A 27,467-nucleotide genomic window follows, 5' to 3' on the forward strand; every position below is an offset into this window, starting at 1 on the left:
CTGGACAGAAACCACGATAGGGCAAGGAGCAAGGGAAACAGGTGAGTATAAATACCCTAAGGTTCACTTTGATTGGCCCCTGTCATATCCACGCCCCCAAAATGTGAGTGTATGGTGAATGTGGCTTGACAGGGGCCAATGGAAGACTGATTCTAATTTAGTCTCCCACTGTCCCTTTAAGAGCGCGCCCGAGACGCGCGGCGCGCTCTTAGTGTCGGGCGGGACACGTGACCGCTTCTCGCGGTCACTGCCCGCCTGACTGATCATCTCGTTGGCTGAGCCGCGCGCGGCTCGTGCAGGAGCAGGACCGCGCGCGGCGAGAAGAGAGGACCCCGGCCGGCCCCTGGAGAGGGTAAGTACCGCTACAGTACCCCCCCCTGAAGACACGCCCACCGGGCGGGGAGGAGCAGGCCTGGCAGGAAAACGAGCGTGGAAAGAACGCACAAGGCGAGGAGCGTGAACAGCGTCAGCGGAAATCCAACTGCGTTCCTCAGGCCCATAGCCCTTCCAATGTACCAGATATTGGAGGCGACCCCGAAGCAAACGAGAGTCAATTACAGCCGCCACTTCAAACTCCTCATGGCCCTCCACAGAAACCGGAGGAGGAGGAGGGACATGCCGAGTATAACGGTTGCACAGGAGGGGTTTTAACAAGGAGGTATGAAACACGTTAGGAATGCGTAAATTTTTTGGAAGATCCAATGCATACGAGACAGGATTAACCACATGCAAGATACGAAAAGGACCAATAAAACGAGGGGCCAACTTCATAGAAGGCACACGAAGACGAATATTGCGAGTAGAAAGCCAAACCCGGTCTCCCACAGCATAGGATGGAGCCGCCCTGCGATGCTTGTCTGCCGGAACCTTCTGACGAGCAGCTGAGGCCACCAAAGAACACTGAACCTGCTCCCAAGTATTACGTAGACTAGCCAAATGTTCGTCCAGAGCTGGCATGCCCTGTAAGGAGAATGCAGCTGGAAGAACCACGGGATGCCGGCCATAAACAACGTAAAAAGGGCTGTTAGCGGAGGATTCATGAGCAGCATTATTACGAGCAAACTCAGCCCAAGGAAGAAGGTCAGCCCAATTGTTCTGATGGTGGGACACGAAACAACGAAGATACTGCTCTAGAGATTGGTTGGCACGTTCAGCAGCTCCATTAGACTGGGGGTGGTAGGCTGAGGAAAACGAGAGGGAGATACCCATCTCTGTACAAAACGTTCTCCAGAATCTGGAGATAAACTGGCTACCCCTATCGGACACGATCGAAGTGGGAATACCATGCAACCGAAACACCTCCCTGGCAAAGATAGAGGCAAGTTCCCTGGATGATGGTAATTTGACAAGAGACACAAAATGAGCCATCTTAGAAAAACGATCCACAATCATTAGGATGACAGTTTTACCATTAGAGGGAGGTAATTCAACAATGAAATCCATGGATATATTGGACCACGGTCTCTCGGGTATGGGCAACGGATGTAACAACCCACAAGGAACTCTGTGGGAGGACTTCATACTGGCACAAGTGCTACAGGCATTAACGTAATCGGTGACGTCCTTGCGCAAGGAAGCCCACCAGAAATATCTAGAAACTGCTGAGAATGTCTTAGAAATACCAGGGTGTCCAGCAGTTCTAGTGTCATGATATAATGACAAGATGTCTCGTCTCTCCGGTATATCAACGAATAGCTTATCAGCAGGCCTCTCCCCAGGAGCCAAGTGTTGTTTAGCCTGAATAGCTTGTAAGAGAGAAGACGAAATGGAAAGAACAGTAGTCGCTATTATTCTGTCAGGCGGAATGACAGGGGTAACATCGACCTCGAGTTTGTCAGTAGTCTCGAATTGTCTGGACAGAGCGTCAGCTTTAGTATTACGGTCACCCGGTCTGAAAGTGATTATGTAATGAAAACGAGACAAAAACAGAGACCACCTGGCCTGCCTGGAAGACAATCTTTTTGCTTCACTAAGGTAAGAGAGGTTTTTGTGATCCGTTAAAATGAGGATGGGATCCCTAGTACCCTCTAGCAGATGTCTCCATTCCTTGAGCGCCAAAATGATAGCAAGGAGTTCACGATTGCCCACATCATAATTCCTCTCTGCTTTGGACATCTGTCTGGAAAAGAAGCCACAAGGGTGTAACGGCTTTTCAGGTGAATCTCTTTGAGACAAGATAGCACCTACCCCTATCTCAGAAGCATCAACTTCAAGAATAAAGGGCAGTGAAGGGACAGGATGCTGTAAAACAGGAGCAGAGGCAAATGTAGCCTTCAAGAATTCAAAGGCCTCGAGTGCTTCTGGTTTCCAGACATGAGTATTACCATCCTTCTTGGTCATTCTGGTTATAGGCGCAACAATGGCAGAAAACCCTTTAATAAAACGCCTATAATAATTAGAGAACCCCTGAAAACGCTGAATGGCTTTCAACCCCTGGGGTAGAGGCCATTCCATAATGGCAGACAGTTTCTTGGGATCCATACGAAAACCCTTGGCCGAGATTATATAACCCAAGAATTGGACTTCAGATTGATCAAATGAACATTTTTCGAGTTTGCAATAGAGACCGTTAACCAGAAGAGTTCTCAACACTAATTTAACATGCATGTGATGAGTCTGTAAATCAGTAGAATAAATCAATATGTCGTCCAAGTATACTATAACGAATGTATGTATAAATTGACGTAGGACATCATTAATAAATTCCTGAAAAACTGCTGGGGCGTTACAAAGACCAAAGGGCATCACAGTGTACTCGTAGTGGCCACTCCTGGTATTGAAAGCGGTCTTCCACTCGTGATCCTTTTTGATACGTATGAGATTGTAAGCACCCCTAAGGTCCAATTTAGTAAAAACTGTGGCCTGTTTAAGCCTATCAAATAGTTCAGTGATCAAAGGTATGGGGTACGCATTTTTGACGGTGATTTTATTTAGGCCCCTATAGTCAATACAAGGCCTTAATTCGCCATCTTTCTTAGATACAAAGAAGAAACCCGCCCCTGCCGGGTTCTCTAGAGATTCCTTAATATATTCCTCCATAACCAGATTCTCCTGAGGAGATAAAGGATATATTCTCCCTTTGGGAGGCATTGTACCAGGTAATAAATTAATTGCACAATCGTAAGGCCTGTGAGGTGGCAATCTTTCAGCCTCCCTTTTATCAAAAACAGATTTAAGAGACAGGTACTGAGAGGGTATGACCGTAGGCACGGGAGGAATATTAGTAGAATTCAAAGGGGTGACTTTAACAATACAAGACTCTTGGCAAGAATCACTCCAAGAAACTATTTGTCCTGACTCCCAATCAATGGTGGGATTATGAGTACGTAACCAAGGATACCCTAACACGAGGTGAGAGGAAGGAGAAGTAATGATCTGAAACCGAATGGTCTCAGAGTGTAACACCCCTGTAGACATATGTAGTGGAACAGTTTCATGTGTGATAACTGGAGAGCATAATGGTCTACCATCTATGGCCTCAACGGCCAAGGGTGTCTCCTTCTCTCTGGTGGGTATGTTATTCTCCTTGACAAAACTGGAATCAATAAAGTTTTCGGCCGCTCCGGAATCAACCAGGGCTAGTATATTCCCTGCTATGCAGTTATTATCAAGGTGCAGGGAAACAGGAAGAAGTAGTTTATTAAGAGGCAAATGTGAGGACTGTGATGTCACACCCAAGGCCAGTCCTCTATACGGTCTTAGGTGCGATAGTTTCCCGGACGCACGGGACAGTCTTGTCTCATATGACCCCTCCTACCACAATAAAGACAAAGTCCCTCCTTTCTCCTATAAAGCTTTTCAGCGTCAGTAAGTTTGGCAACCCCTAACTGCATAGGTTCCTCCTCAGAACCCTTAGATCCCTCGGGAGTCTCAGCTCTAGGGGAGTTAAAGGGAACAAAATGTCTATTTCTGGACCTGGTATATAACCTGTCACGGATCCTGTTATCTATATCGATAAGATAGTCAATCAGGTCCTCCAGGGGTACAGGGAGGTCCTTAGCTGCTACCTCATCCAACATAGTATCAGACAGACCTTCCATAAACGCGGTAGTAAGCCCATTATTAGTCCAATCTACCTGTGAGGCAAGGGTACGGAACTGAATAGCATAATCGGCTACAGATTTAGATCCTTGCTTTATTCTCATTAATGCCCTGGCGGCATTTTTTGACCTTTTAGTCGTGTCAAATGTTCTACGGAACGCTGTGAGGAAGCTATTGAAGTCGTGTACCATAGGCCCATTAGCCTCCCAAATAGGATTTGCCCATTCTAGTGCCTTATCCGTAAGCTGGTGCATAAGAAAACCCACCTTAGATCTATCAGTGGGAAATGAACGTGGGTACATTTCAAAGTGGAATTCCACTTGATTAAGGAATCCCCTACATGTCTTAGCGTCCCCTCCATACCTAGGTGGCGGGGTTAGATGTGCAGAAGCATTAGGCATATTAGCTGTGTCCGGTATAGGGTTTACAGGAGGCGTAGGTACAGGTACCGGAGCTGATCTGGATAACAGTGTTTGGATGGCTTGAGCCATTTGATCCATACGGTGATCCTGTTCTGCGAATCTAGCCTCATGAGTGGCCATCTGTTGACCTAAACCTGCGGGGTCCATGGCCCTATCGTAATGTCACGGTAATATACCCCAACACGCAGGAATAGTACAGATAGTCAGGAGACAAGAAACCAGGGTTCGTCTTACCGGATCTTAGAATGGCCGGACTTGACGAGAAAAAGCAAGACAGAGTCTAGAACAAGCCGAGGTCAAGGAAACAGAGAGACAGCGTAACGTAGAACAAGCCGAGGACTGGTACACAGAGGACAAAATAGCGGATAAGCAAGCAAGGATAAAGAGAGAGCGGAGTCAGGAACAAAGCCAAGGTCAAGCACCAAAAAACCAACTGAACGATACAAGCACTAAAGGGAAACTGGACAGAAACCACGATAGGGCAAGGAGCAAGGGAAACAGGTGAGTATAAATACCCTAAGGTTCACTTTGATTGGCCCCTGTCATATCCACGCCCCCAAAATGTGAGTGTATGGGGAATGTGGCCTGACAGGGGCCAATGGGAGACTGATTCTAATTTAGTCTCCCACTGTCCCTTTAAGAGCGCGCCCGAGACGCGCGGCGCGCTCTTAGTGTCGGGCGGGACACGTGACCGCTTCTCGCGGTCACTGCCCGCCTGACTGATCATCTCGTTGGCTGAGCCGCGCGCGGCTCGTGCAGGAGCAGGACCGCGCGCGGCGAGAAGAGAGGACCCCGGCCGGCCCCTGGAGAGGGTAAGTACCGCTACACATAGCAAACTTGATCCATAAAAAATCAACAGAAAAGATAAAGAAAACTTACTCCCCGGGCAGTTACCTAACGCATTTCGTGCCTCTTGGCACTCTATCTTTGGCATAGTGTGCCAACATATTGCCGGGGTATCTAAACATTGAACCTGACGGTTAGTTGGGGTGAAACATTTACTCCCTGCAAACCAGTAAAGGGGAGAGAATAGAACAAAGGAAATCAACCCAATAAAAAAGAAAAAAAAATGTGAAAAAAACATAAAACATTACATTTTTTTAATAATAAATATGACGATAAATAAAAATAATCGGCACAAAGAAAAAGACGCTCCTGAGAAAATGCACAATTGAAAGTACACAGTTGAAAACCAAAGACCTTCAAATGAAACATTAACAAGACAGTGAATTCAATGTAACAATCTATAAACCAATGCACATTGTTACATATAACAATATACACAAGTTAAGGTCTTATTGAAAAGCTTATTGTAATTACATATTGGAAATCACTGTGCTTAGTGTAGAAAACAACATATCAGTGAATTAGAAATATAACTATTGTCAAATTAAATAAACTAATTTATTATAAACTCTAAGTGGATTTTCATTCTATGAATTTAATGTTGTTAAAGCGGCTCTGTCATGCCGAACTTACCTTTCCTCAATCTCTTCCTCCTCTCCCCCTCTCTCAGGATCTGTTCTTCATTTCTTCCTGTCTTCTTTAGTTTTCTTTAAAATCAAAAGTCAAAGCAGGGACTCTTTGTCTTATAGAGGATTCCTCCGCTTGACCAGCTTTGACCAGCGGAGGAGCAAAGTGTGCTTCATTTCCGTTGGTCAGAGCAATTTTCCCATAATTCTTACCTTTCCTCTGTGATCTCGCGATGCTTCCTGTCATTTTAGATGAAACTGACGAATTACGTTCTAACTGAATGAGAACCGTATGTTCGTTTGTTTTAGAACGCAATTCGGCACTTTGTTCGTGTCGGAATTTCATTCGAATTAATGAAACTCCGATTCAATTTGTGCCGCGGCAGCATCTTGCAGCCGCTTAGTAGATAACTACCTAATTCCCACGGTATCAGGGAGTTATCTACTAAAAGGCTGAAAGACCTAAATTGGTCTTTCAGCCACATTTACTAATACTAAGTAAAGATTACTTAGTATTAGTAAATAATATGCCCATACTCGCTATACCGTGAGTAGGGGCATTTCTATTAAACAGTGAGCAGCCTGCCGCTCAGGGATGGGGGCCGGGGAGAGGACAATAGGTCCGCCCCCCTTATTGTAATTTATGGCCCCCACACACCGCGCAGGATAGTAGTTTTTTTTTTACAGTGAGCAGCCTGTATACTCGCGGTATAGCGAGTAAGGGCATTCGGGAGATTTTCTTCTCCTTTATGCTAATATGGGGGTCATATTGACCCCCATAGAGTGAGGGGGGAACCTGGGGGGCTTAGGAAGTGGCGGGGAGCACTGCTCCCTGCCGCTTCTATCTTTACATATTACAAGGAGGGAGCTGCGCGCTGGTAGCTCCCCACTTGTAATAAACTGAACGAACAAACGAACACTGATATTCGGTGTTAGTTTATTCGTCTGATTTTTCTATTCATTCATTCAGCTTTCTGACGAATGAATGAATAGATGAAATTCCCGTTCGCATGTCCAAGTGTTTCACTGGGCATGTGCGGGAATCTCAGTGCTATCTAGTGTGGGCAGATGACGTGTCCCACAGGGACTTCATCTACCCACACAAAGATGGCGGCGCCCTGAATAAAGATCGGGGCAGAAAATAAAGATTAAAAAATAGGTAATATGGGGGGCTTAGGGGCATTTGGGGGTGACTAAGGGGTCAATTGGATGTAGTGGAGGCGGGAGGGGGGTTACAAAAAACAAAACGGGATTCGGCATGACAGTGCCGCTTTAATTAAAAAGACATTGAATTAATTTATATATATATATCTTTGTGTACATATGAGGACCCAACAAAGAACATCTTTCTTAGTGAGAATTTGAAAACTTGATTTGCAGAAATAAAAAAAAAGTTGTCTAAAGAAATAGCTGAAAAAAAATCAGTATATCAGTATATGTAATCATACATTTATCAATTCTCATGATTATTATGAGTAAAAAGAAGGTAAATCAAACTCGCTATTAAGACTAGAAGATCTACTAGTGTCCATTTAAATCCGTTTAGACCTAGAATCCCAACCCCTGTACGGATTGACAACACTGTCCACACCTTGTACGGTTAGCTTTGAAACATCTGAATTATTGCATGTAGAAATATGACATACTAATGGGGAATATACATAATTTTGTTCAACAGCTTTAATAAGTTCCTTATTCTGTTCTTTAGTGGTCTCGTAGTTTGACCAACGTATTAAATGGAACAAGAATGACATGTTAGTAATTAGATTACAAAAGGTGTCTCAATTGAAATATATTTTTTGAACTATTGAACACACTGCTAAGTTTAATCAGAGAGCAAGCTCTACATTACATAGCTGCACACTTGAACATATCCACATAGCGAAACCAAGTGTTTTGTATTTAATTGTAGTGGAGGTAACTAAACTGTAAGATAGTAGTTAAGAGAGATTAGGAGCTCGTATAGCTACTGTGCATATCCCACAGTAGGCAATATATGTTCAGTTCTACAATCATTGAGTAGAGCTGGAAGATACTTTTTTAGCAATGTTACATATTTCTTTGTATTGAAAAATATAATCAGTGATAAGCATAAGGCTTTGAGCAATGTTCTTTGCTATAGGTGCCTTATGCACCAAAAGGGTGGATCTATCAGTTTTCAGAGCACACTGAAATGCGTTGTCTAAAATACATTTAGAATAACCTCTCTAACTAAATATTTGCCTAGGTATATTGATTGAGTGATGAAATTATTCATATTACAACAATCGCACGTCTGATGACGTGAATGATGTGCACTCAACAGTAGGTCCAAAAAAGAAACTTAAACTCGACTAAAACTGGATGTGAATTTGACATTCATATCATTGTCGTTACAATATCCGATTAATTCTTGTAAATGGACAATGGATCCACCCCAAATTATCAACAGATTATCGATGTAGCATTTATATAAAATTTAATCTGATACATGGGCAAAAGTACCTCCAGCGATGCAGGACTCCTCCCACCAACCCACAGAAATGTTGGCATACGAAGGGGGGAACTTTGCCCCCATTGCCGTCCCGCATCTTTGGAGGTAGAAGTAGAAATTCCTGTCAAACAAGAAAAAAATATAGTGCAAAAGAAACCAGATAGAAAATAATATAATTAAAAAAATGTTCAATTTGAAAATTGGTGTTGTTTTTTTCAACATACAAAAGGAATGCATTGTAAGAAGGAGGTAGAGAGGGGGAGAGCAGAGTACGTTACAGTGCATATATCTGCCACAGATATGCCACATTCGTTACAGTATGCTCACACATTGTGGCGCAGCATACCTAAGTAAGTACAGATGTTTACATTTTAACAATTACAAATGTTTCGATCTGGATAATACCTTGTGTGCAAGAGTACACTCCAGGGTGTTCAGTCTGTGTCCTCTACGGCAGTTTGGTCTGATCAAGTGCTATTGGTTATCCGGCCCTGAGCTCTCAGTGTGGTACAGGGGGATCATACTGTAGCCGGGTGTCTGAGGTGAAAAATGTTTTAAGATATCATATTTAGAGTAGCGATAAAGATATTATTGAATCGTTAATATGCCTTTACTGTTAGGAAAACAGGAATAGAATGAGGAGGCATCCAATGTCATCTACCAATAGGAGGATGACCATTAGATCTTAGAGAAAATTCTTAAGGCATGTTTGGTGTCCTGTAAATACGAAGATAACCGGAACATCAAAGGTTGCAGATTGACACCAATAAATTTGCATAGATGTTCACGAAGAGATCAAATGCCCAGTAGTTGATGCCAGGCTCTACATCCTGTTAATGAGTGATCATTTTCCAATTTTTTGTGTGTCTGCTTATTTTTGCATATATATTTTCTTGCTTTTTGATGCAGTCTTATTTCTGGAGTCTTTTCATGTCTAGAACTTAATGCTGACCATGATAGAAGGGTGTTAGAACACACAGTGCATTGTAGTTTCCTGCACATGGGGCTGCATAGTTGCAGACCGGTCAGAGTGTCCATGATGACCCCTTTCCACCACTAAAAGTTCCTTCAATGGGCACAGGAGCTCAGAACTGGACCATGGAGCAATGGAAGAAGGTTGCCTGGTCGGATGAATCACCTTTTCTTTTAGATCAGGTGGATGACCGGGTATGTGTGCGTCTTTTACCTGAGGAAGACATGGCAGTAAGATGCACTATGGGAAGCAGGTAGACCGGCAAAACATTGTTTTGCTCTGGGCAGTGCTCGTCTGGGAAATTATGGGTCCTAGCTTTCATGTAGATGTTACTTTGACACATACCACCTATTGTTGCAGGCCACGTCACCCCTTTAATCCAATGGTGTTACTTGATGGCAGTGGCTTCTTTCAACAGGATAACAATGCACCCTACTACACTGCAAAAATTGATCAGGAATGGTTTGAGGTACATGCCAAAGAGTTCAAGGTGTTGCATTGGCCTCCAAATTCCCCAGATCTTAATTCGATTGAGCATCTGTGGGATGTGCTGGAACAACAAATCTGATCCATGGAGGACCCACTTCGCAACATGCAGGACTTAAAGGATATGCTATTAATGTCTTGGTGTTAGAAACAACAGGATATGTCCAAATGTCTTGTGTAGTCTATGACGCGACACATCAGATCAGTTTTGGCAGCGTGAGGGGGACATACACTGTATTAGGCAGGGATTTTAATGTTTTGTGGTTGATCAGTGTATATGGACATAATGAACCAACCATATTGGAAAAAAATATTTTATCAGCCAGACAACTTATTGTACCTTACAAGTGCCCTCAACAAATACCGTTGGCACTAAGCCAGTATATCGTTCTGTTACCCTATATTAAGATGACCTTGCCTATAGATGACCCCTACGTAGTTCGTTTTGACATGGTCCCATTGGATGTCCCAGTCTTTGCAGGGGTTGTGTGGATCAGTAAGCCTGAGGCAGAAATACCCACTTGTATTGTTATACAATTCATCAAAGCTTCCAAAAAAGAAACTCGCTGCATTTTGCTAGTGCTCAACTACATCCATAAATGTCTCTTTTTTTCTCAGTGGGTGAGAGAAAAGAAGGAGCCAAATTGCTATCTAGGATTACAAAGTTCTTTTGTGATGAATAGAAACTAATTTGAAATTCTTATATTTCTCGTTATTCATTCTTTTACAGAGCTGCCATGTCTACCCCTGCAGGCAGCAGCCTTTCGACTCCTCCCTCCCCTTATGATAGTTGCATCCCATTCTAGCCTACAATGCTGCCACAGAGCAATTTGACTGCTCTCATATTCCAATAGAAATCCTTATCCCCTGGGAGGCCATTCGATTCAGTAGCTACAAAAGTCACCTTGTAACTTCTATAACTTGTTAGCTGCTGGAAGGCCTGGATGCCAAGGCAGAGCAGTATGTGTAGGGGCCTTGTTTGAATTTATAACCAAGTCTACGGATGACATAGAGTGATAGAAGTTGTAGTTCATTAACATTACAAATGCAGCTTGACACATCCACGCTAGAGCAGTGGGGGTAGTGGGGGCAGTGAGCTCTGTTCTGAGCAGCCATGACGTCACTTTAATTGTGTTTTTTTTTGTTAAACTGTTTTTAAAAAAAAAAAAGGTGTTGAAAAGAAAAGTAGAGGCAAAATAAAACAAACTATATGAGAAAGCAGTTGACAAGAGTGGAGTGATGTGAAAAGGGTTTCATTTGAATTGATCTTATGATTATTGGGAGAGGATAAAGGAGAAATTAGATGAGAGATGACATACACGGTGAATTTGTAGGAAATGAGAAGGAACAATGGGGAAGTGCACCTTCCAAATGTCGGAGTGCGCAGTTAGTTATGTCGTGTTTACATTGCATCTGGTGGTGAAAGTGTCTTTGAAATCAGTGGCAAGATCTCAGCAGTAATCGATAGGTGCTCACTGTACCAGAAAGATCTGATTTTGGTGTTTGATGAAAATCTGAATATATCAGAAACTGGAGGTATGTATGATCCAGAAAAAGAATATGTAACAACCGGAAAGATAACTAGGGTTCTGCAACATACCCCGGATTGAACATAAAGCAAAAATGGATACATTATTATAAAAGATTGCAAACTAAGCGTGTCCATGGAGTACAATCTCAAACGGAAGGAGCAAAGTGTCCAACAGCACTGATGACATGCCGTGACCAAATGTGGACCGTACCCATACATGAAGTTAGTTGTGCACAGAAGCATGTAGGGAACACCAGAGTCACAACATCGGAGGCACAATAACAGAGGGACCATACCATAAGCACCACAACTATTATTAGAGATCAGTTGGGAAAATGGACAGTGAGAGGGGAACTTGTATTAAAAACTACACAATACTCAGGGACTGCCTCCACGTAGGTGACATGGTATTATCTGTCCATTCTTCCATCAATCCTTTCATCAATCAATCCATCTATTTGTCGGTCCACCCTTCCGGTCCATCTTTGGGCATCACCATTACTGCTTATGGCAGTTCTACTTGATTCCTTTCCCTAGTACTCTTCATTTTAGCAAATAACTATACGCAATAAGATAAATCCTTGTTAGTTTTCTTTTTTTGCAGGATGGCTTTCTATTTATCTGTTTCCTCTCAGCCACGTTGCTGAAATGCAGCTAGGTTTCTGCATTCACTGCACCAATGCGCAATCACGGCAATAATTTACAGAAAGCCCTCTGTCAGTAATACATGTCTCAGCCTTGTAACCATGTCTTGTCCAGGAAAGCTACAGCTGGAAAAATCTTTACAACCTGTAATAGTAGACATGCTGGATCATGATGAAAGAAAAAAGAGATGCCTTGGGGGACAAAGACATTATTGTCCCATTTAGGACAAGAAAAGGGAGCTGTAGATCTCTCAGACAGAAACATTAATAACTCATCGAGGATTTAAAGACCTCTTGACACATTTGAAGTGTGTGGAATATAAACATATGCTGAAAAAGATGCAGCTGTGTCTAAGTAAGCTATTAAATAATTTGTTTGTACATATCACTTATAGGAAAAACGGTTGCCAAAGGGTTTAACCATTTAAACACACACACACCATTTTTATTTCTTTTTAAATTTTTATTATTTCCTGATCCTCTGTCTTGATCAGCAAAGAAACTGACAAAACAGATCTGTTTTTCTGAACATAGGCCTTAAATATTTTGGCTATACATCTGTTCCTTGACAAAGCCAGTGGTTCTGTTTTTACGTAGGCAAGATACTACCGGAGTCATGATGGTTTATTCCTTAACAGTGAATTGTGGGGAATCGAAAAGTGAATTTTAATTTTCTGAAATTAGTGGAATTTTCACAGCTCAGTCTTGGCTTATATCCGGAAATGTGGTTTTGTCGTTTACCTCCGGTTCTTGTTTAGTGAATAAACCTCTATCGTTACATCTGAAAGGTAACATTCTGTCTGCCATCACGAATAAGAGAGCAGACATTATTGTATTCCGTTATATACTCAGATTTCCCTTGCTTGCAGCGACTGCCATGGAGACCAACAATGGATAATAAACACTATACACTGCTACATTGTGATTGTAATTTCTCCTGCCATTGTTTTCAAGTTGTGATTAAATTATGCGAATAGACATGTTGGCTGCCTGCAGAGAACTCACGTAACCCATGGAGTTTAACTCCGATATAATTTGTCACTTGGCTATGCCGCTAGAGGCTTTATTTTTGATCCCCGCAACCCAGAGGAAGCATTTCATTTTTCAAGACATTTTCAAACTCCTTACTTCTTAATGTCATGTTTCAGCTAAGCTTTTCCCCACATTTCAGCCTTGTACCTTCCTGTTTCCAGAAATTCCACCGGCAATGTGTCATTATCCAGCTGCCTAATGATTAACTTCTCAGACGTTTTTAGATCTTTAGATAACTGGGCAATGTCAGTTTCAACTCTGTACAGTAACTCCTGGTGTTTGCAGACATAGTGCAGGTCTATGTAGTGTATACATTCAATGTATATACCGGTTATGGTAATCTGACCCAGATAAAAAATGGTTTCTGGATAAGTAATGACCTTTAGATTGGTTATCTTTTGTGGCTGTCTAAGATTTCTTTTGACCAGACTATTGCCTTTGGTTTATTGTGTTTATTTTATTTTTTTCAATCTTTCTTTTATTGAGGCATAAAATTTACGGGTACAGAATAGAAAAGGGAGACAATAAAAAGTCATACAGGATGGGTTTTCACAGTTCAGTATACATCGTCTCCGAAAATTGTCGGCCTCTTTTTTTTTTTAAATAAAGTGTATGAAAGGCTTTGTGTAGCTTTACGCGCCTGCTTGCTTAGTGTCGGGGTATGTCTTGTAGGCGGGATTAAGGCACCTCTATATGTGAGTGTGTTGAGCGTGGGACCTTAGTTAGGTGAGCTCAGGTAGGTGTGTATGTCGTAGCTGGGTGTGGTTGACTAAGTTGCTAACGGAGAGTGCGGTAGTGAGCGGTAAGTTTCAAGCTGCGTTACGCACTCTGGGTGTAGTGAGGGGGTAACAGTGGCTTAATACGTAGTATTCGAAGACTTACGGAGACAAAAAAAAGAAAATAAAAACACAAATAACACAAATAAAAACATAAACCAACAGCAACAGTTTTGGAAATTATAAACGTGGAACTGGTCAGGTATGTCTCTTGTTATGTGCAACAGGTAAAGGGCGTGTGGGCCCAGCTTTGCTGCTGCTTCAGGTTGGTAGGGCTGTGGATTTCGGAGCCTCTTTTCTAGGCACAAAAGGGGTGATCTCCGCTACAGTCCATGTTGGACGAGTCTGTTGCTGTGTTGTTAGCGCTGGAAGGCCGATTGCCTGCAGGAAGGCTGGTATATCAGATGCGTGGGATAGCTTATATGTTTCGCCCGCCTTTTCTGCATGTAGTCTTTGTGGGCCCCATTTGTAGGGGATAGTTTGGTCCCAAAGTAGCTGGGTAATCGGGCGAAAGGACTTCCTCCACATCATGGTGTGCCTGGAGAAGTCTTTATAGAACGTCAGTTGTGCCCCTTCAAACTCCACCGTGGGGGAGCCTCTTATAGTCCCCATAATCATGCCCCTCTAAGAGTCCCGTATAAATTTAATCAGTACGTCACTGGCTCCTTCGCGTGGTGTGGAGGCCGCCCTGGTGAGTCTGAAACAAGAGTCTATTGTTATCAACTTTGCTTGTCGTGGTGTAAGCAATGTGACTATAAGCCGTAGGCAAAAGTGCGGCAATTCCGTGCTGGTGAGTGTCTCCGGCACTCCACGGACCCGCAGGTTTCTTGCTTTGTACCGGTCCTCCATTCCAGCCAGTTGGGCTTGTTGGTCCGCGTATTGCTTGCGGAGTAAGCTCAGCGCCGCGTCTGTGGCACTTTGCGCTAGTTTAGTGTCCCCCAGGCCCACCTCCACGTTTGCCACTTTATTGGTGAGTGTGGCTACTTCTGCCCTTACCAGTGCCATGTCCGCTTGGAACATGGCCTGAATGTCCTTCACCAGTGCTTTGATATCAGCCTTGGTGGCTGGAGCAGCGTCCCCCATGTCTATAGGTCTCTGTTGTGGTGCGCGGGTCAGCGGTGCAGGCTCTGCAAGGTAGCTATCCTCGTCCGAGGATTGTGAGGCATAGATCTTGGGCGCCATCTTGGAGTCTGCAGGCTGCGACGCGGCTAGGAGAAAGGCCCCTATATCTCCGAATCCCGTGCCCGAATCCGCTCTCTGCTTCTTGCTCTTCTTTCCCATACCGTCAGTGAGCTGTGAGCCAGATTAGGGGTCCGGTGGGTGCGTGGATTATGGCTCCGGGCAAGTTAATAAAGCGTGCCACACGGAGCTGTCTGAAAATGCAGCCGGTTAGCTCGGGTGCTGGCTCCGCCCCCCTATTGTGTTTATTTTTAAAGAACCAATGTCCATTTTGGAATTTTTGCGAAAAAATGTGTATTATCTGTACCTTCAATCTTCGCTCCTGTTACCTTTAGAGGAGCATGGACTGCAGACCATTAACAGATCTGGACGAATAATGCTCTGGATAGGAAGTGAGACACATGGTATCATTTTGTGTGCTTTGTGAGATTTTACATATGTACATTTTTTTTTTTTTTATTCTGTATTTTTATTGTGCTTTGAATGGCATAACATACAAGCTCTTGGTGCCCCAACAGCATTCCTCGAGCACATTTTCAAGCGTAACAATTGAAGCAGTAGGATTGCCGGCACATTTTTATATGTTAATATAATGTAGATTATGTCAGGTTGTTAATTAAAGCGATACACAATAGCAAAAATCATGAGTACAATGAGTGAATTGACATGACTGGTAACATGTTGGGTTGGTACGTCTTCCTATCAAGTTAACAGGCTAGGAGGGTACATTTTTCATTATTTATATAGCAAGCTATACCAGATAGTTATGTTGTCAGGGTGCATTTATACAGGCGATGTCTAACCATGCTAAAATACTTTTGCTAGGGTATCTGTTATAAGACGCAAGTGCTTATTTGCAAAGGCATAGTACTTATGCTAAACAGTGGGTCTAGGTGTATATTCTGAGGCTGCAACAATACGTGGGAAGATGCCTAGGGTTGCAGTGTGGCTGACTTACCGTTAATACACATGTAAGCAAGACAGTAAAGGGTTGTTGGCATACTGCACAGCACATAGGAGGCAATAAAGTAGGGGGGGGGGGGCGATCACTGAGTTCTATAGGCGCTGTGTGGCTCTCAGTGTCCAGTCCAGCCGGCGGCCATCCCCAAGTAAGCAGTCCGGTGTTTGATTTAGTCGATGCCCATTTCAGGTATGCTTTTGCTGCAGGCTTTTGGCTTCTCCAGGGTCGAGGTGCGGTAGGGGCAGCACTCACCCTCTTGTTGACTGCGGGCCGGGTAAAGGACTGGCGACTTCGGGTTCCAGGCCCTATGTCCCAGAAGGTCCGAGTCCTGTTTGCCACGTGGGTGGTGGAGGGATCTGTTGCATGTTCGTCGCTTGCGGCGGATTTTTTTACACTCTCTTGATGTTCGCTGCGGGGTATGCACCCCTGTGGTCCTCGGCTTGCGTGGGCCGGTCCTGGACTTGGTGGTTTGCAGGGTAGGTTTTGCGCCCGTTTGGGAGCCTTCAGTGTTAGTGCTTGGGCCCCTCTGGGTTCCCCCTTGACTTGGTCTGTGTGAGTTGTGTTCGCTTCTCCAGCTTGACCCAAAATAGGGCAAATAGCTTGTCAATGCGTTGGAGTGTTCGCTCCACTTGGCTTGTTGCTGTGTGCGAGGCGTGTGTGTCCGCCATCTTGGGCACCCCGTGGGATCCTGGCTGCTGGTGGTCTGAGTCAGCCTGTTGTTCCATGCGGTAGGTGTCCGCCGCCTGCGTACTCTGCACTTGCTGGGTAGGACCGGGATGACCCCCACCGGTCCAAAGGGGGGGGAGGGGGACCTCTTTAGTCGAGTGTCACCTCCAGTTAGGGCTGTGGGAGAGCGGCCGTCTCTCCTTGGCCCAGTTACTGGTAGGCCGCAAAGCCTCGAGTTGGGTTTGCCAGCGGAGGAGAGGCCCGCGAGAGGTATGCCCGAGACCGCCGGCATGTCAGGAACAAGCTGGGTAAGGTTTTGCAGCTCTGCCGGTTTTTAAATCGGCTTTGCCGTCGAGTTTGGTGTGCCAGACACAGGAGCTCATGCAGCACACGTCTGGTCTGCTCTGTAGTCAGGCTCCGCCCTCTACATATGTACATTTTTAAAAGCAAATATAGTGAATTTCTTTTCATGATCCCTTCCACTGATCAAACTAATAATGTTAATTAGGTTAATGTGATGCATGCTTTCATTAAAAGCACACAATTGAACATTCATTGCAGAATGGGAATGGGGTCAAAGCTGGCAAACTATGCAGGAAGTGCTATTATCTGCACAATGTTCTAAATTAGAATACTGGAGATATAGACATAATTTGCCACAATAGGCAAAAATCCAGTTTGCCATTCACTCATGCACCCATCGCAGACCTACAGAGTTCTCGGGAGGAGAAATGCATCCCTATATTCTACTATAGCACTCCCAATGGTTTTCCTATTGCAAACCTATTGGCCAGTAAGTGCTATGTGGTCCGTATGGGGAGATAGAAGTATATCAACTTAATAACTCCCTTAGACCAGGGGTATGCAGCCGACAGCATGCCAGACGTTGTGGACTACATCCAAAAATCAAAGATGTGTACTGGCACTCTTCCATCCAAATAGGTGCTGGATATCTAGGTAGCCCACTCCAACTACCTCAAAACGTATATACATATAAACCTATGATACAGCACTCAAACTGGCTTAAGAGAAATATATATAAGTACGTGTAATCACACGAATATTCGTTAAGAAAAATGCTTGATTTTCATTCCATTGCCATGTCTTAACAGATAATGACTTAAGCTACTGTGATATATACAATTCGTTTTATACACCCCATACCACTATAACTCCTGTGGTCATCCCAAAAACACCAAACATAAATAAAAGCCCCAATAGAGTCCGACAATATCAGTCATAATGGTGCTTAATTGCACTGTGTAGCTGAGAGTCCTCCATACAATAAGGAGCAGATTTATTCCTGGCAAGGAGACCATATATTAAGTGAAAAAATAAAAAGGTAAAAAATGAAAAAATACACAGAAGGGAAAAAAATGAAAAAATGAAAAATATTTACAGTCCTAGTGTGTACACACCATATACATGTCCTGTATTAATAATATATGGGTAGATCTCACCAATATTCTCTGCTGATTTCAATCTTGCAAAGGGTAAAGAGTTGTGGCTTATTCGAGCCTCTGGGCACAAAGGCTCCTGTTTAGGATTCTGGTGCTTCTTCAATATAGTTCTCCAGTCAAATCCTCTCTGCACTGTGGTCCGAGATAGAGGGTCTCTCTGTTGAAGTCGGTGGGGTACTCGGGCTGCGCGCTCGGGATCCAATGCTCCCTTCGATCAATGCTCTGCTTGTTCGTGTGATTACACGTACTTATATATATTTCTCTTAAGCCAGTTTGAGTGCGGTATCATAGGTTTATATGTTGTGGACTACATCTCTCAAATGGGTTCTACAACCATAATGCAGGCAAGGCATCAGGGGAGATGTAGTTCACAATATCTGGACTGCTGCAGGTTGTCTCCCCTGCCTTACACACATGTGTGGCAGTACTATGAGGATGATTTCCCCTTCTCAAAGATATGAGGATGTCTCATGGGGTAAAAGGAAGTTCCGAGACATGATTGAAGTCACCATCCTCCAGCCAAAAGACAGTACAAACTAAAGGGAGGTTAAAATAATGTGTTGTAAATATATATATATAGTAGCTAAATTTGTGTGTGCCTGTGTCATAGAGTGTGTATCTGAATGTGTCTGGAAGAATGTATGTGTGTGTGTCTAGGAGTATGTATCTGCGTCTGGAAGTATGTGCTTGTTTCTGGCAGTATATATGTGCTTATACTTGGGAGTATATATATTTCAGGTAACGTAACATTTTTTCATTTGTAACATGCCCATTTTTGTTAGCACCCCCATATTTTAAAGTCTAAAAACACTCCTGTCAACGCTTGCGTTGTGAGTCTGTTTTTCTCCTATTTTCTCTCTTTGGCAGTCATTGGGGGCAAACTCAGCTTTGATCTACAGCACTGATGGCAAGCCATGACACTGAAAGGTTTGCTTGTAAGTGAAAGATCCCATGATTTTCTGTGCATTATGGGGCATGTAGTTCCCAAACATTTGGAGTGCCAATGTTAGCTATTTGTGGTTTACACCATACTCCAGGACTGTTCTGAGTCCTTGACTGGTACCAGTTTAGGACTTTATGGATGAAGACACCAGAGTGGTGTATGGTCATTGTTTGGGCATGTTATCTAAAGCTTCAATGAGGTTAATTGGGCTAATTCCTTAGCAACAGTAACCGATTCTAACATCAGTGTTTCTTCCTTTGAAAATAATTATAGGAAATGAATAAGCTTTGCCCCAAGCTTCTCTTATTGTAACCCCTCACATACTAAAGATCCATCATTACAAAGCATTGCGGTTTTGCTATTGACTTTTTTGCAGTTTAGAGGTTAACCTTTTTAAAGCGTCCAAAAATGAAAGGAAACTCCTAGGATGGCTTGTTCCATTCCCAATTCATTTCAAGGGAACCTAAACTATTTTAACAATATAATTAACCTCGCTAATGTAAAATATTCCTTTTCAAGGACAAATGTTTATTTTTCCCACGCTGTGTTTAACTTCTTAGACATGTGTGAATCCAACCAAATCCAAACTGCAAGTAAATCGGTCAAAAGAAGAAAAAAATAAGCTTTTTTTTTTTTTTTTTTTTTTAATTCTTCATTTCCGAGAATTTGTGAATAAGAAAAAAAAGGGGATTTTTTTTTTTCGACATCTGTTTTGGTTCTCCATGGTTGTAACAACACTAGTAGTAATGTTGCTGTACAACTATGTTCGAATAACAAATCGTTTATATTTTTGTTTCGAATTTTCAATTGGTCAGTATTTTAAATATGTTTTGAATTAAAACTCACTTTGTCATTAAACTGTTTACTTATGTGGCGTGTAGTTAACCCCCCTTTCTCCCCCGAATCCTGCATAAATTATTAAATATATTACAAAGATTAAAATGATCCAGCAAAAATAAAATCCCATCACAAGAACAGACTAATATTACAATAAAAGTGCTACAATATAAATGTTCCTCTTTTAAAAACCAAAAACAAAATGACAGCCAGCCAGTCCCAAACATTGGATCACATGGACAAACAAATGTATCTACAAATAGTGTTCGCATCACCAAAAATATTTAGCAGGTGTTGAAATCAGTAGCAGTTTACCCAAGGGGCCTTCCCAGTAGCCCCCCTCCCCGCCCCCCCACAAAAAATATAATGTATTCTGATTCAGTGTGTTGGTACATTTTTAAACCATATTACACTGTTATGTTTTTCTCTTGTGTTAGGTTACAGCTGCATCCCTTTGTGTTTGGGATATAGTTTGGATAACATGGACTAGGGTAAAATATGACGTGATAAGGGCCTGTGAGAATGTAGTTGGTAGATGGAGAGGGTGGCCTAGGACTCCAAACTTGGTTGCACGATCTTCCATTCTTGTGTTTTACAGTGAAATTCTGTTGCTACAGTGGGAACTAGACTGAAGTTTTTCTGCGCGAATGAAGAGACAAAAGGTGGACAGTGGACATTGCAAGTCCTTATAATTAGGTTTATGTGCTTTGACATATTGCAGTTTTCTAATAGGGGCTCATACTACCCAGACACCAAGTCATGAAAATGTACCGACTTATGAGACCTATGAGACCATTCTGAACCCAGATACCATATGGTCTAGAATCAACGGATGGTTTGGAGTGGTGATCATTTCTTTATTCTCAGTACACACGGAATAGTGTTATGATAAATGAAACTGGCTAATGATGTTTTGGTTTTGAGGATATTAACTAGAACTCTGGGGGTTTACCTTTTTCCCAGCTTTTTTTTTTATCATTTCACTATCAACGCATCATTTAATAAATTGTTAAGAAAGATTTACTTGATTTTTTTTGTTTGTGCATTAAGGTGTCAAAATACAACTGGAAGTGTTTGATGGACATTATCACACCCTTGTGGACAAAAGCCTGCCAGGTGCTCTGGTGGAATGATGTCATAACTTCATGACATCATTGTTATCTACAATTATATAAACAAAACTGTTATAGATTTTGGTGCAATGACTCATATCTGGCACAATACATTTTCGCTGATTTCAGAAAAACCCATCTGAAATAACATAATTGTCATTTGTATAAACTTGAATGACAGTTTGTACTTATTTATTTGCACAGAAGTGAACACAGGGTGATTGTGAACAGTGCACAGATCTGATCTCCATCATGTAAAGATTTGCTGGTGGTTTTGTATATCTTGCAGTTTATACCACCTATTACCGGTTATTAGAGTGGCCGGAGTTAACATATAGAATAGTTTAAGAAGAAGCTGAGGTCAAGCCTAGGATTAAACAGGACAAACGATGAACAAGCCAAAGGCAGGAACACAGAGAGCGGAGAGGCAGTTAAACAAGCCAAAGTCCGTAACAAGAAATCCAAAAACTACAATAAACTACAATAAAGCGCACTCTTGGGAACTCAAGAACCCCAACAGGGTAACTTCCTACAGAAAGACCTGGCTTTATTTAGCCAGGGCCCTAACACTACTGGTTGGCGTCACCTTGGAGCACCTAAAGACGCGAATTCCGGCCAAATGCCGAATACGGGTCCTTTGTTTGCTTGTTCGTGCCGACTGAATCACCACTTAGAGTCACACTGTTTTAAAGTTGGCGCAAATATATCCAAATAGAATTGCATGGATAGTATGCAGCTTGTGAAATGATCGGGGAGCTCCAAAACGGGTACGTACTACACCTCTAACCGCAACACCTAAACCATAAATCTAACCATTAACCAATAAATCTTAACACCACCTCCTAATCCCTAAATCCAAATTCTAACACCTAAATGTTGACTTCAATGCCAGACACTTAAGCCTTTATTACAGCGCCTAAACCCCTAATTCCAATGATATGGTTATTGGGGAATGACAGGCACCTAACTGGAGTAGCTAAGACTGCTGAGAAAATCTCTTTTGGCTCTCTATTGTGTAATATGAAATCCAGTACTGCTTGCTGATCATGTTGTTACTGCGGATCACCAATTGATCCTCTGTGGGCCTTGCTGGTCTATGTTACAGTGCCTACGGGAGCCAGAGCTAGATTTGCCTACAATCTGGCTGCAGGGTCTTAAAAAGAGCTGAGTCTAGGGCATAGACCCCACTTACCCCTGCTAAGGGTGAACCTTTCCCTAACCCCTTATTTCCCTTATCTCCAATTCCTAAAATCCAATCTCTAATTCCTAACCACTAACTAACTTCTAGCTGCTAACTTGTCACTCTATCTCCTAACTGAACACTACACTAAATAAAGCTGAAATAATATAATTCCATTTTAACTTGCAGTTTCTTAATTGGAAATGTTATGGGAAACTGAGATATTATCACTATAAAAAGTCCACTCAGAGTTTGAACTAGAATATATTGTGCCGTCTCATGTTGGACCTTTTCTGCTACCAGTCCTGTAATGAGCAGCTCCGACCTATACTGAGATGTTATTCTCTGATGTTTCCCCGTAAGATCTCATCCATGTGTAAATGAATGGAGGATCTGGGGAGATTCTAAATTTGGCTTCGCGCTTTTTAGAAAAATTCCTGCATCACAGACTCTTTTGCTGGTGAAGAAATGAACTGTAATCTAACTTTCATTCATTCATGTCACCAGGGAGCACAGGGAATAAAGAGCAGCCAGCAATGGCTATTACAGGAATGATCTGCTTCTCAGTATGTAATACGAATGGAGCCCATTATTGTGTTTTATCCTCTTCCCTTTTAGATTATAACAAAATATTGGGTCTTGTATTCTCTATGAGAACTCAGCTGAAACTGATCTGAACTGGACATTGAAACTCCTAGCCATTCTGGCCATGCTGGGTTTAATGAAATTCAATTTGGAACTTTGTAAAGATTCAATTAGAACATATTCCAGGTTCAGTGCCAAGTCGATAAAATATCACATAAATGTGGCCCTGTGAGTCCAACGTAAGGCCAAAGTCGCCAATAATGATAATAATAATTAATAATGATTAATGTAAATTGGGTACAGAGTTCGACACAACTTAGTGGAATTTTTGTGTTACGAAGAACATCAGAAATTTGCACCAAGTGGGTAAATTCAGTACTTTAGTAAATTCAGCTGTAATGTTACTAAACTACAGACAACTGCAGTTACTTGCAAGAACACACAAAAGATACCCAAGTCAAAAATGTAGTAAGTCACGACCAAAATGAAAAATAGGAACTCTTTAGCAAGGGACTTGAGCGGTATGAGTTTATTGTCTGCAAACAATGGTAAATTGTAGCATGTTGTTAAGTTAGGAGTTCCTTGTTATTTGCTTCAATTATCTACTCCTTATTACAATAATTGTTATTATCTGAAATTACAAAAGGTTTTCCTGCTCAAACTTGTAGTGTGCCATTTTTCAAATGTTCATATACCCTGTGGTCTGACTCTGCCAACCTTTTTGTTTGGGGCATAATTATGGTATTTACGCTAAGGGGAGTTTATCAACTAAATACTGCATGGCGGCGAGATGTCAACTGACTTGTAAAATTTAGATTCAAGCAACTGAGTTATGCAAACTGATTGTAATACACAGCAGCTTATTATTATTATTATTATTATTATTAAATTTAAAAAAAAATTTGAAACATTCCTCAGCTTGCTGTTTGTATGTTTTCCATCAAGATTTAATCAAGGTGGTTCTTTATTAAACAAGGAATTATGGCGATTGAACCGCCATAAAAACAAGCGATGATGTTACCTGGGTTGGAGTATTGTGAAATTTGCTGTTTAGTGAATGAACCCCATAAGTCCTGAATTTAGAAACATGGTTACAGGATACAAAACACCTAAATACTGAATGCCTCATCCTAACATGTCTCCAATTCCCGTTATATCTGATGTGATTGTTTATAGAGGATTTGTTATCATCTTGCTCAAACAAGTAGAATGGACGTGATTCAACTCCCCAGTTGCCTACAGAAAGCTTTCTTTGTTTTTGAGCTCCAATTTCCACGACCCTTCGCTAGTGTATTGCACACCCCATGGTTTATTATCCAAGCGCTGTAACTCACCGATTAATTCATTACTGCACACTTTGTTCAAGCCAAGTTATCATAGAGATCACTGTAATTGATTTTAATCAGGATTTCATTTAAGTTGTTAGAATTGTAACACTTCTGTGGGGTGTATTCACAAAACTACGAATTGTAGGCAACTGAAATACGAATAGGAAAAATCAGTTGTGACTATATCCGAGTCGGATAGTTTTTCAGAGCAACTGTTTTTGGCAAAATGTTTCTATTTTGATATTTAGTTAATGACCCCATGTTTTTTTCTTTTCTTGGGTATGTGATTTGCAGTTCTTCCAATTGATCCTCCCCTCCACAACCTTTTTTATTTCTAGCTCCACCGCAGTTCACAGACTTTCCCCATGATGTTGAAGTGGAGGTTGGGGAAACTGTATTGCTAACTTGCAGTGCAGAAGGGACTCCCACGCCACACGTTACCTGGGCCAAGCTAGACGAGGGTCCTGTGGAGCCGTCCGAAACTACAGAGATCATCAACAGCCCCGGAGTGAACACAGTCCACATTAAAGGTATGACATCCGAACAGTATAGTGACATAGTGACCAGGGCTGGAAAAATAGGCAAATGAAACATCTCACTTTTAGCCCTGTGTAGAGATGAAAGTGTTTTTCAATTTAGCTCAAAATTAAAAAAGCCCAATTATTTTCATTCTATGAATCTAGTATACCTTTGTATGTATATTTATCTAAACAGTAAGTTGTGGTGTGTTAAAAGAGCACTACACTATCTAAAGCACTTCAGCACTCTGATTGGAGTATGGGAAAAGGGGGAGGGCTTGAAAAAGCTGCAGACAAATAGTCACGGTGTCTCGTAAACCCCCTTTTGAATTTACCCTTTAGTGTATTGTATTGTATCCCCCGTTATGTTGTCTTACACTCCCTTGTATGGGGAATGGGGTGCAAAATGCATCTTCACCTGTGTAGCCAAAAATCCTTTCCGCCGGCCCTGCCTGCAAATGCAACAGCTGTTTTTTTTTTTGTGTGCATATTTTTACAATGTACAATGTAAAGATTGAAGAGGTGTCAAACTATCTGAAGTGCCCCTCTAAAGGGGTACAATCACCTGGATTTTTTATATTACGTTTAACTTATTCCTTATATTCATCAAATGTCAGTTTGTAAAGTCTGAAAAAAAATGACATATAAAAATTCACTCTGTATTTAGTTCTATCCTAAAACAGGCTTCTAGTATAGAATGTGCAAGGAATGGGATGTTTAGTGAATTAGACTGTGTTTTACTATTAGGAAAGACAATACTCAAACATACTTGATGAAGATATGAATCAAAAATGAAAACAGAACCGTTGCAGTTACAGTTTCCTTATATATCATTTGCGTGGTGTTACTTGCTCAGTGATTCATGACATGTCTAGCTCACCCCACCTGCAGTTCTGTCCTTCAGGGATTTATATGTCTTCCGGATCAAACAGTAACACTTCATCAATCTACACTAGACACGGTTCCAGAGTCTAAGGATGCTGTAATTTTTGCATGTCTTTGTCTTGCTCGCTTACACAGCAAAGGAGACGATCACAGCTCTGAAGAATGCGTGTGATGTAATCATGTTTTCCTCCTTCATGATGCTGACCCTGGGGCCTTGCAGTGTCTACATGAACTTGTTTTTAAAAGCGATTTCTAATATCTTTTACAGTTGCAAAGCCTGATGATGCTGGAGTCTACGTGTGCGAGGCAAGGAATCCTTATGGCTGGGTCCAAGCTGAGATACTGCTTAGTGTTACTGGCCTTGGTAGGTCACACATAAATATATATTTTTTTATTAGATCTGTGGTTTGGTTGGTAATGAAACTTGCACCTGTAAATATTCTAAGTGCTTTATATGTACAGACAAATTTCAGTTATGTACAACTCACTTTATTGGGGTTAAAATAAGTTAGTGTAGCCAAACTAGAAAATTCTCCAAGTCAACTAACCTTCACGTCTGGCTGTTTTGAACTTAAATTTGACATTCACTTTGAATTCCTGACAATTATCACTTTGGTAAAAATCCCTGTGTGAGTATATCACATACAATGGCTTCCACAACATTTTTTCAAATCGATTACTATTCATAGCAGATTTTGCCAATTACCCCCTTACCAAAACCAGTGTTTTTTTATTAAACACTTATTAACAGAATTAATGGCTCCTAGGAACAGTTTATATTTTGTAAAACCGATACTAACAGGCGAACCAACCCTGCATTTATATATTCATTCAATAGAATGTAGCGTTTATTCTAAGGCACAAAATTAGCGACGACACGTCATGACCACATGATATGTGGTCATGTGATCCAGCCTCCCAAAACACTGTATAGATTTATTTATTTGATCTGAAATTTGAAGAACTGACAATCGAAAAGCAAATCTCAGATAAAAATAACCGAGTTTGAAAAATACCTTAGTTGGAGAAAATTGCATTTGTCTATTTTGGCTTAACGAACTTATATTGACTTACATAGTTATTTACTAAACTGCAAATCGTGGAGAACTGACAAGGGAAATTTCATTTTTAGGTCTATATTTGACAAAATGGAAACAATACAGCTATTTTTCCAGGTCAAATGTCCATTGTGCGTTCTCCACGAATGTCAGATTAGTGAATAATCCTTGTAAAGTTGTTCATTGACATGAACATACAATCCGTCCCTTCCCCCTACAGAAACACATTTTGACTAAGAAATGCCTTTTTTTGCTGTGCTAGTTCCTCCACAACTCGCTGCTGCATCTTCAGTGGTAACTGTTGCTGAAGGACATCCAGTGTCCCTGCCTTGTACCATAACAGCCGGAAATCCACGTCCTGTCCAACGCTGGCTGAAAGATTTAAATACGGTAAGAACGTATCCAGCATTTGGCAACTATGTTACTTGACTCTAGGTAGATATGTTTTCTGGAATGTTGCCAAGAAAATATTCAGGAGGACCTCTGAGAGAGATACCCTGGAGAGCTGCCATGAGATTATATTTTGGAGATCTGCTAAATGATATGTTCTGGAGGGCTGCTGAGAGATATTTCACAAGGTCTACCAAAAGATGTTCTTCAAGTCTTCTAAGAAACATACTCTGGAGGACTGCAGAGAGATATTGTGAAGGCCTGTTAAAATATGAACTCTTGAGAACTGAAAATAGACAATTTCTGCAGGTGTACTGAGAGATGTTTTCTGGAGATGTGCTGAGAGACATCTTCTCAAGACCTGCTGGAATATATATTCTTGATGACTGCTAAGTCATATGTTCTGGAGTTCTGCTGAGTGATAACACCTGGAAGACTGCTGAATGATAGAATCCTGATGGCTGTTGAGAAATATACACTAAAGGGCTGTTGATATATATGTATATTATTGTAAA

At 41.8% G+C, this 27,467-nt stretch overlaps 1 protein-coding gene across 1 annotated transcript in view; it reads left to right on the forward strand.

Annotated features, from left to right (window-relative positions):
* Positions 1–27,467, forward strand: part of HMCN2 (hemicentin 2) — a 207,712-nt gene that overhangs the window by 49,158 nt on the left and 131,087 nt on the right. The window contains exons 16-18 of the mRNA XM_063432432.1: positions 24,440–24,631; positions 25,773–25,868; positions 26,825–26,952. Of these exons, the coding sequence (XP_063288502.1) occupies positions 24,440–24,631; positions 25,773–25,868; positions 26,825–26,952 (416 nt within the window). The remainder of the gene's footprint in view (positions 1–24,439; positions 24,632–25,772; positions 25,869–26,824; positions 26,953–27,467) is intronic.

Source organism: Pelobates fuscus, chromosome 9 (assembly GCF_036172605.1).
Source record: "Pelobates fuscus isolate aPelFus1 chromosome 9, aPelFus1.pri, whole genome shotgun sequence".
NCBI lineage: Eukaryota > Metazoa > Chordata > Amphibia > Anura > Pelobatidae > Pelobates > Pelobates fuscus.